Source organism: Amyelois transitella, chromosome 8 (assembly GCF_032362555.1).
Source record: "Amyelois transitella isolate CPQ chromosome 8, ilAmyTran1.1, whole genome shotgun sequence".
In the NCBI taxonomy this organism is placed as follows: domain Eukaryota; kingdom Metazoa; phylum Arthropoda; class Insecta; order Lepidoptera; family Pyralidae; genus Amyelois; species Amyelois transitella.
In genome coordinates, this window is record NC_083511.1 from 7,358,217 (window position 1) to 7,366,662 (window position 8,446).

General features: G+C 31.3%; 1 protein-coding gene across 1 annotated transcript; it reads left to right on the forward strand.

Moving 5' to 3' along the window:
- LOC106136520 (circadian clock-controlled protein daywake) lies at nucleotides 1–6,965 on the forward strand. Its single transcript, XM_013337103.2, has 5 exons — nucleotides 1–762; nucleotides 4,969–5,188; nucleotides 5,434–5,564; nucleotides 5,957–6,112; nucleotides 6,695–6,965. Exons 1-5 carry the CDS (start codon nucleotides 702–704, stop codon nucleotides 6,841–6,843), a joined length of 717 nt encoding a protein of 238 aa, XP_013192557.1. The 5' UTR covers nucleotides 1–701; the 3' UTR covers nucleotides 6,844–6,965.
- Nucleotides 6,966–8,446: the final 1,481 nt, after the last annotated feature.

Below are 8,446 nucleotides of genomic sequence, written 5' to 3' on the forward strand. Positions count from 1 at the left end.
ATCATCAATATGAAGGAAAAATATATCCCAAACAGAAAACCTGTTTATTATATATATATGTTATTATTATATATATATTATTATTAGTATTATGTTCGTGCCCTGTGGTTCCTGGTACTTTTAGAAAAGGACCACTAACATGAATGTCGTAAAAGACAACTAAGCGCTTATAAACTTGGAATTCTATTCTTGTAGGCGATTTGAATCTCAATTCTTTCATCTTAAGCCTAAAAGCTGAACGTGGCCTTTCAGTCTTTTCAAGTATATTGGCTCTGTCTACCGCGCAGGGAATAAATACGTATTTACGTATGTTTTGGGCATTAAGGATTCAGTTACCCGTTATCTGTTTTAGGTCTTACGCCTAACTTAAAAGAAATACAAAATAGTCTCGCCGATGTTAATAAATAAAAATAAAAAAAAATTCTTAGGAAACTTTTTGATCTAAAATGTTGTATTGTAGGTATTGTAATAAATAAACAAAAGCATCGTTGAACTGATAAATAAATAAAAGCTTGAGGTTTACTTTAAAACATTTTTTTTAATATATAAATCGTTTTCTCTAACATGCGATGAATAATTCGTTGCTAATTACTAAGACGAGTGACGAGAACTCTTCAGTTAATAGGTGTATATTAAAGCAACACATAGCTTGTCTTTAAACAGTTCAAGTTTAGCTTAGGGATAACTTGCATGAATTCAAAATGGTTGCTTTAACGTTATTAAGTTTTGTTATTTGTGTTATTTATGGAGCGGTGGCAAATGGTAAGTGAAAACAATATAGCAATTATAAAAAAAAAATAATACCCTATTAATAAAATTACAATTATTCATAAAATTTAGTTATTTTAATAGACGTGTGTAAATTTGAAGGACTACTACACAGGAATTCACAATAATAACAACAAAAAATAAAACCAAATCAAATCGCATAATATGTAAAAAAGTAATTAATAATTATCTGAAAATTCAATAATTTTTCATAAAAAAGATATTTGTATTTTTCTCGTACCTAGAAAATGTGGTGTTCTTTTTACGTTCTTTAACTTTTATTTTATTCCCAAACTTACCACTGCGACATACAAAACTTCATCGAATATGAATAAAATATTTAATACTTAATAAATTATTTTTAGTTACTAGAAATAAATTAAAGAAATACTTGTCATTTCTCTATATTTAGGAATTTCATAAGAACATAATAGAGCATTTTTAAGAAAGATTAATAATTACGAAATAAAGAAAGTGTATTCAATAAATGATTAGCACAAAAAATAACAGAAAGAAAACTGGCAATATTTATAATATTCGTATATACATATTATCCAAAGTCATTATAAAATAAATCCATGCTCACTAAACTTAGGCCAATGAGCCTTACATACCACCCTTAATTGAAACAGGGTGGGGACGGGACTACTGAAAAGCCAGGTCTTAAATGTCCTGAATCAAGCAAGCTTGCTGAAAATATTGACAAAGTTAACTAAATTTTTATCGTGTTACATATAGTGGCCAACAGATTTTGTTGCAAAAGAAATAGCGGAGGGAATAATACAGAACTTATTATTTTAAATCCTGTGGACTTGAATATGTGTCGTGTGTAGGTATGTAGTTAAAGTACCCGCCAAACAATTAAAAAATCGATAAATTGTAAAAATATCAAGGGTAAATGCTAGAGGAAAACTTGTTTATCTAGTGCGAGCTTAGGTCAGTGTTACGATAAATTGTTTGACCTAATTCAGTACCACATGGAAGGTTGAAAATTAGTTTATCTTATTATCGCATGAAATAGAAAATACAAAGGTCAAATACCCAAAAAGTTATCAAATGATTTCAATGACAAAATTAGGCTCACAGCACACACACTAACATAGCTCTGTACTCGCAAAATGAAAAAAAAGCTCGTATTAAAATATTTTATTCAATCTTTAATTCACTCAATAGAAATTTCGGGGTATTTTCTCTTAGTGTACCTCTACACATTCAAATAAATAAAATGCAAGTCCTTTCCTCTATGGCAAATTTAAGCTTTATGTGCACAGTAGTTTCGGATTTATGTTCCGACAGATAGTTTTTCAGTGAGTATCGCCAATAAATTAATTATATTCACGTTTCTGTAAATCATCTAAAATTCATAAGTAAAGCAGCACTTATCAAACCAAAAAAAATCATGTCTAAACTTTTTCTTAATTTTTCTTACATCAAAAACAAATTGAAGAAATATAAAAGTTTGCAAATTTTACTTCTTTTTATGAAATAAGGTAGACATATCCCATCAAGGCAAAGGGACCTCACAACTCGTTAAACAGGCAAAAATAGATTGCAAAAATATGCCGCGCAATCAAATATGTCGTTCACGTTCCTTTTATTACCCTACCTTGTCATATGTAAACATTTTAAAATTTTATTTACCTCAATAAAACGTTTGCTAACTTGAGATCAAATGAAGGATCTAAATTACTTCCTGGATCTTCGCTTCCGTGCAATTTTTTGTAAACTTAGCAATTATTCCTTTGGCTTTAGATGTCCAATAACCATAGTTTAACATCCCTCTTGAGAGATTTAATACCAGGGCAAGAAGTAATGTAAGACAGTAACAAAGTAAAAAGTAAGAATAATTGACTCTGAATACTTTACGAAAGGCACATATAAGATTGATTAAGCTTCTGAATATTTCCCATAGCAACTGGACAGACGACACAGTTAAAAACTTTTTAATTAATTGATTTGATTTCAACAAAAAATATAATTTTAATAAAAAAAGTTGTTAATATACTTCATACATACACAATATACACCATACTTCTGGCTTGGAGTCGTTGGAATCTTTCACATGCCAAGATTCCTGCATACCTGCTTCTTCGGCTTCATTTAAATCTTTTCATATACTCTATGTGATTCATCAAAACAGGGAGTCAGTAAATAGAATCACTACATCGTTTTATAATAGGCCGGCAAATTGGTTCAATCAGTTTGCTAAATCTTTAATTTGAAAATTGAGATCAATAACTAAGTCCCGAATAACTGAAAATACACCATGACGAATGAGAGTTCAGTGATCTTAGAAATCTAAGCAATACAAATAATAAAAAAATATATGATAGTATAAAATCTTAAATACCGAATAAGTAAGTTTTCATCTCTTTTCCGCTTACCAACTAAAGCATAATTAACCCAGAAAATAACAAGGAAAACCTATATAGTATGCTGAGAGCAATTATCTATCTTGGACTTGAGATAAACGATCGATTTACCACTATGGCGATTTGAAGGTCACGATGCATTTCAATCTGTTATAAGTATACTTGAAGGCAAAATATCGGCTGTTTTATCTCCTAGGAGTAGATAATGAATGAAATACATTTTAACGCACTAAGAAATGCGTTAAAATATATGTAGTATAAATATGCTATCTGTATGATTTTATTACAAATATGTTAAAAAAAAAAAACAAATTATAAAAACGAATTTTTAAACCTGTTTATCTGATTGTACTAAAACGTATTTTAAGACAAACATCTTAAAATATTTAATTCATAAAATATGTAAAGGTTATTGTAATACTTTTTTATTATAAAACTACTTCTAAATTAAAATATATTTTTATATACAGGGTGACATTTAAAACAACTGCATCCTTTTAAACATAGACTATACCCATGCTTCTGAGCCGTTTGAGCCTATTTTTATTTAAATTAAACATTATCATTTTCACATTTAAAAAACCCTCAAAAACTACGTCACACGCTTTATTAAAGACCAATACTACAAAAAGAAATTAAAACTAAACATGTAAATAAATGTCTGAAAATTAAATTATTTTTCTAGTATCAAATCGATCATACATTATGTATGTTCATAAGATTTTCATTTTCTGTGTTTCTCGCTTTTTCTTTCTATAAATAATCATTTTTAAGATAATTTTATTTTTTTTTAATATAAAAATGTTGGCTAGTTAATTTTGTCGCTTAGTGTACGTTCTTGCACTTGTTTGCAGGTTTTTAATCACGTGTAAACGTTAAAATCAAAGAATTATGATCGAAGCAATAACTTGTTTACCTTGAAAATAAACACTGGTTTAATTTAAAGATATATGATCCTTACTAGCTATGGATAACTTTATTGTCCGAATGAGTTTCATTTACCTTTACTAATAATGCGAAAATATAAACTCAAATAGGTCACATGAAAAGTTTAATATACAACATTTTATGCGATACTTTAATTAAATCACAAAATCTTTATGCGCCTTTATGTAATTTTGCCATAAAAATAATGGGACCCCATATACCCCTGTTAATTGGATCACGTAGTTCAGACGAAAATAGTGACCCTGGAAGAGTGGCAGGTGAACCCCGGGTACCTTTTGAGGAAAGGCACGAACCCGGACAAATGGGAGGATAGGTATTAATGCAAACTATGGATAAATTGTCTAAACGGTTTTGCATCAATGTTGAAAATTCTAAACTGTTATCGAGTTAATTAGTATCAATTAAAATTTTATACGCTAATGCCATTTAAATAAGTTATAATAGAAGAATTGAATAATTGCTAATCAGCGATGTCATTTGTTGATGGAATTTGTAATCGGCAGAAATGGGATACTTTTTTATGGAAAGATGTAGTCGCTGACTTCAACTTCGAAATGTACCCGTGTATCTTCTAGTATTGTGATATTTAGCAAAGTTAATAAGATTTACTGTGGTCGTCATAGTACCTCACAACATCCCAAAATGTGAATAGATACATTTAGTTTTTTCGTGAGCAATCAAAACACTGTTATTTTACAACTTTCTATTATTGTTAATAACGTATATTAATAACGATTATATTATTATCGCTTCATCCCTTTATAAGGTTAAAAGAAACAGACTTAAAATTTTTACCACATGAATTACCTACAGCCTACATATAAAGAACTTGAAATTAAAAACAAAAATAATAAACTAATAATGGAAGTACTTGTTACAGTTGTGCCAGTAGGGAAATGCAGCCTAGAAGATTCAAACTGCCTGAGGAAAGAGTTTCAAAATGGCGTGCCTACATTCTTTGATGGTATACCTGAAGCTAACATTGATGTTTTGGATGTAATGGATATGGACGACGTGAAGTTTGACCTCTCCGGTCTACAGTTTACATTGAAAGAAGGAAAACTGAAAGGTCTAAAGGGAATGGTTATCAAATCCGTAGAGTAAGTTAACTTGATCTATCTATTCAGAAATGTATTGTTTTAAATGTTAGTTCCATGTGGTCCGCGGTGAAATGATTAATTTATTAAGTATTTATAGTTTTATTATAACATCCATTTATTTTGATTATACTCGTACAGAAATAAAAATAAATTAAAACTAAAATTGAAATTAAAATAAATCACAGCTATTTTATATACGTATGTCAAACAACATTACAATTAATTTATTTGAATTTTTTTTTCAGTTGGAACACGAAAAAGAACAAAATATCAATAAATTTTGTGGCAAACTGTACAGTGAAAGGACATTATACCGCCGCTGGCAGAGTGTTAATCCTGCCTATTAGCGGAGATGGACAGATGAAATTGAAATTGAGTAAGTCAATTAAATTATTCATTTGGAGAATATTAACTCATTAGCCCTCAGTATTGCTTTATACGTGAGGGAAATAGAATTTGAGGACTTTTAGTTAACTGAATGGGCTACAATGATTCAAACTCAATTTGAAGGACCACGTGACGGAGTTGAGATAACCAGCGGAGCTATTCAATAATATATTCTATTCTATACATGTTAATCATTTCGTAGCCATGCCCATGGTATTACCATTAGAAAACAAAAATATTTAACTCATAGCTGAACTCGGTTTTCTGCTTAGGTCCTTATTGAGAAGTAGCCGACAACTGAGTCAACGCCTAAGAAATACTAAATATAAAAAACATATTAGATTAAAGCAACGTCTAAATATTATATTTCGCGTATTTTAGGAGATATTGATGTAAGACTATACATCGATTACGACCTAAAGAAGACAGCTGATGGCAAGGAGAGAGTGGCGCCAAAGAAACTGCATTTTGACTTCGAAGTTATGGGCAACGCACACTTCACTCTGACTAACTTGTTCAATGGAAATAAGGAGCTCAGTAAGTATTATCTCTCAAATAATTTTACAATAAGCGAAAATTATGTAAGAATCAAAGAAATCTTTATATTATAAGACACCTTAAGATTTAAATTTATCTAATAGGCGGTTTGGTGGAAAATAATTAGGATAATCACGGGCCCTATTACCTAGATATACTCGTACATCTGGCCAAAAAGCTTTGTGTCCGCATGTGGTCTTAGTATGTTGTATGCAGAGATTGTGGCAAGTGGAAAGATGTAGTCTCTGCCTACCCCTCCGGGAAAGAGGCGTGATTTTATGTATGTATGTGGACTAAGTCATTTCACCAAATTGCTATTTTTGTCTTAAACTTGTTCAGGTATCGACTATAGAACTTTCATACAATTATAATAGTCTCGTCTCTGTACTTTTTGGTGTAAATAGAGACTACAAATTCGACAAGATTGGAAATCCGCATTCAGCTGTATGCCTAAATTATGAAATTTAGATTCAGATTGTCAAGACAAGCGGCCTTTTACAACTACTATAAGAAAAAGAAATCGAACTTTCTTTTAAAATTTTCTCTTAATTCCTATGCATTTTCAACAAATTAAATTTCCAGGTGAAGCCATGCATGCGTTCCTGAACGACAACTGGAAGCAAGTTTCGGCGGAGTTCGGCCAGCCCATGTTGGCTGTGGCCGCCAAGAAAATATACAAAAACGTTGAAAAATATTTCGAGCAAAACCCTATCGCTGATATAACTTTGTAGACAATTTTATTTTTTATTTATTTATTTTCTATATTTTTGTTTTTACTATTTATTGTTTTGTCTTATATTTGGTATCAGTGTTACTGTCTTCTGAGATCGGCTGGAATTAAGCAAACAGTAAAGTAGACACATTTATTTTAAAGAAAATAAACTACTTACAATTAATCATTTTCTTTTTTCAAAAGTCGCCAAAATCCTGGTTTAGTTGACAGCTCGTCATTTTACGTATTTCGGCATTATCTTAATACGTCGCATTATTATCACGTCTCTTGGCTTAACTAGACAACATCTCATTCCTTATACAAACATCTTTATTCCATATGGGATAAACAAAGATACTAATCACGGGTCGAAGGCTATGTTTAGCTCAATAAAATAATTGATAAATACTTATCATCATTTTTAGTTTACGTCAATAAAATTACAGTTCCGTCGCTGTAATTTGTTACCGTCCTGCATGTGGAGGTCCGGGATCCAGTGATGACTATAATCTGCATAAGGATACAAGTCTTGTTTACACTAACAATAGGACTTCGTTTCCCCAGCCCTATAGGATGATAGTAAAAGCTGCAAAAGATGATTGCGCCTATTCCCTTAGCCATCTGTTTCGACATCCTAAGATATCGACATCGAAACAGATGGAGTGTTCTACTCTAAAGTAGCGGAAACCACACGGTACTCCTCTCAGGCGAACCTGTATTAAATCTTGACAGTGTTAATATAAAAAGTTTCCGATATACAGCGGCGGGAGGTATTAACAGTTAATTTTCCGGCCCGGTAGCGCCTTCAATTTAGTGGCCGCGACGTGATGAGTGTGGACATTTAATTATAGCTTTATTTACGAAATGAAAAATTGAAGAAATTGTATCGGGTAGTTTTCAGTCTAGAATAGCGTAAAAGGTGATTAAGAGAGAAGCTAATAATCTTGCGATTCTTCATGTAGGCGATTAGCTAGCACCTTGTCACTAAGCTATACAGCTGAACGTGGTCTTTCAATCTTTTTAAAACTGTTCGCTCTGTCTACAACGCAAGGGATATAGATGTGATTAAATGTATGTATTTATACCGTCTTACCACCGTAAACTTTGCAGTTACACATTCAGTTGCATAATGTGCAGGTTTCAGTTGCATAATACTAAGTGATTGACTGCCTGACAGACAAAACACAGTCCTGACAGCCTCGTGCACAGACTTGAAATTTGGTATGAAGGTTTTTTTGTGTAATCCACAGCGACACTAAGAAATTTCCCAAAATTCCCGCGGAACAGCCATTAACAAGATTATTTATTTTACGCAAGCGGACTCTAGTTCTTAAATTAGTTATTTCAAAGCTATTGAAAAGTTTCTATTGTACACATTTTCTTTAGCACTCGAATCACGAACAAACTGTGCCAAGCGGTTTGTTGTTTTTATGGCAATAAAAATGCGGAACTAGGCCGTAAACATCGATATTATCCTGTTGTGAGAATTATTACTTTCTTGGCAAAATCGGCAAAAATATTTTCAGCTAAATTTAAGCATGTTAGTAAAGTTTGAATCTGCAATATAAATTAATAAAGCTAATAAATATTTCTTCGACATTGGCATATGCATTGCTATTTTT

Coding starts and splice junctions, on each gene's coding strand:
- LOC106136520 (XM_013337103.2), top strand. CDS start 702: ATGGTTGCTTTAACGTTATTAAGTTTTGTTATTTGTGTTATTTATGGA. Junction 763..4,968: donor TTATGGAGCGGTGGCAAATG/GTAAGTGAAAAC, acceptor TACTTGTTACAG/TTGTGCCAGTAGGGAAATGC. Junction 6,113..6,694: donor CAATGGAAATAAGGAGCTCA/GTAAGTATTATC, acceptor TTAAATTTCCAG/GTGAAGCCATGCATGCGTTC.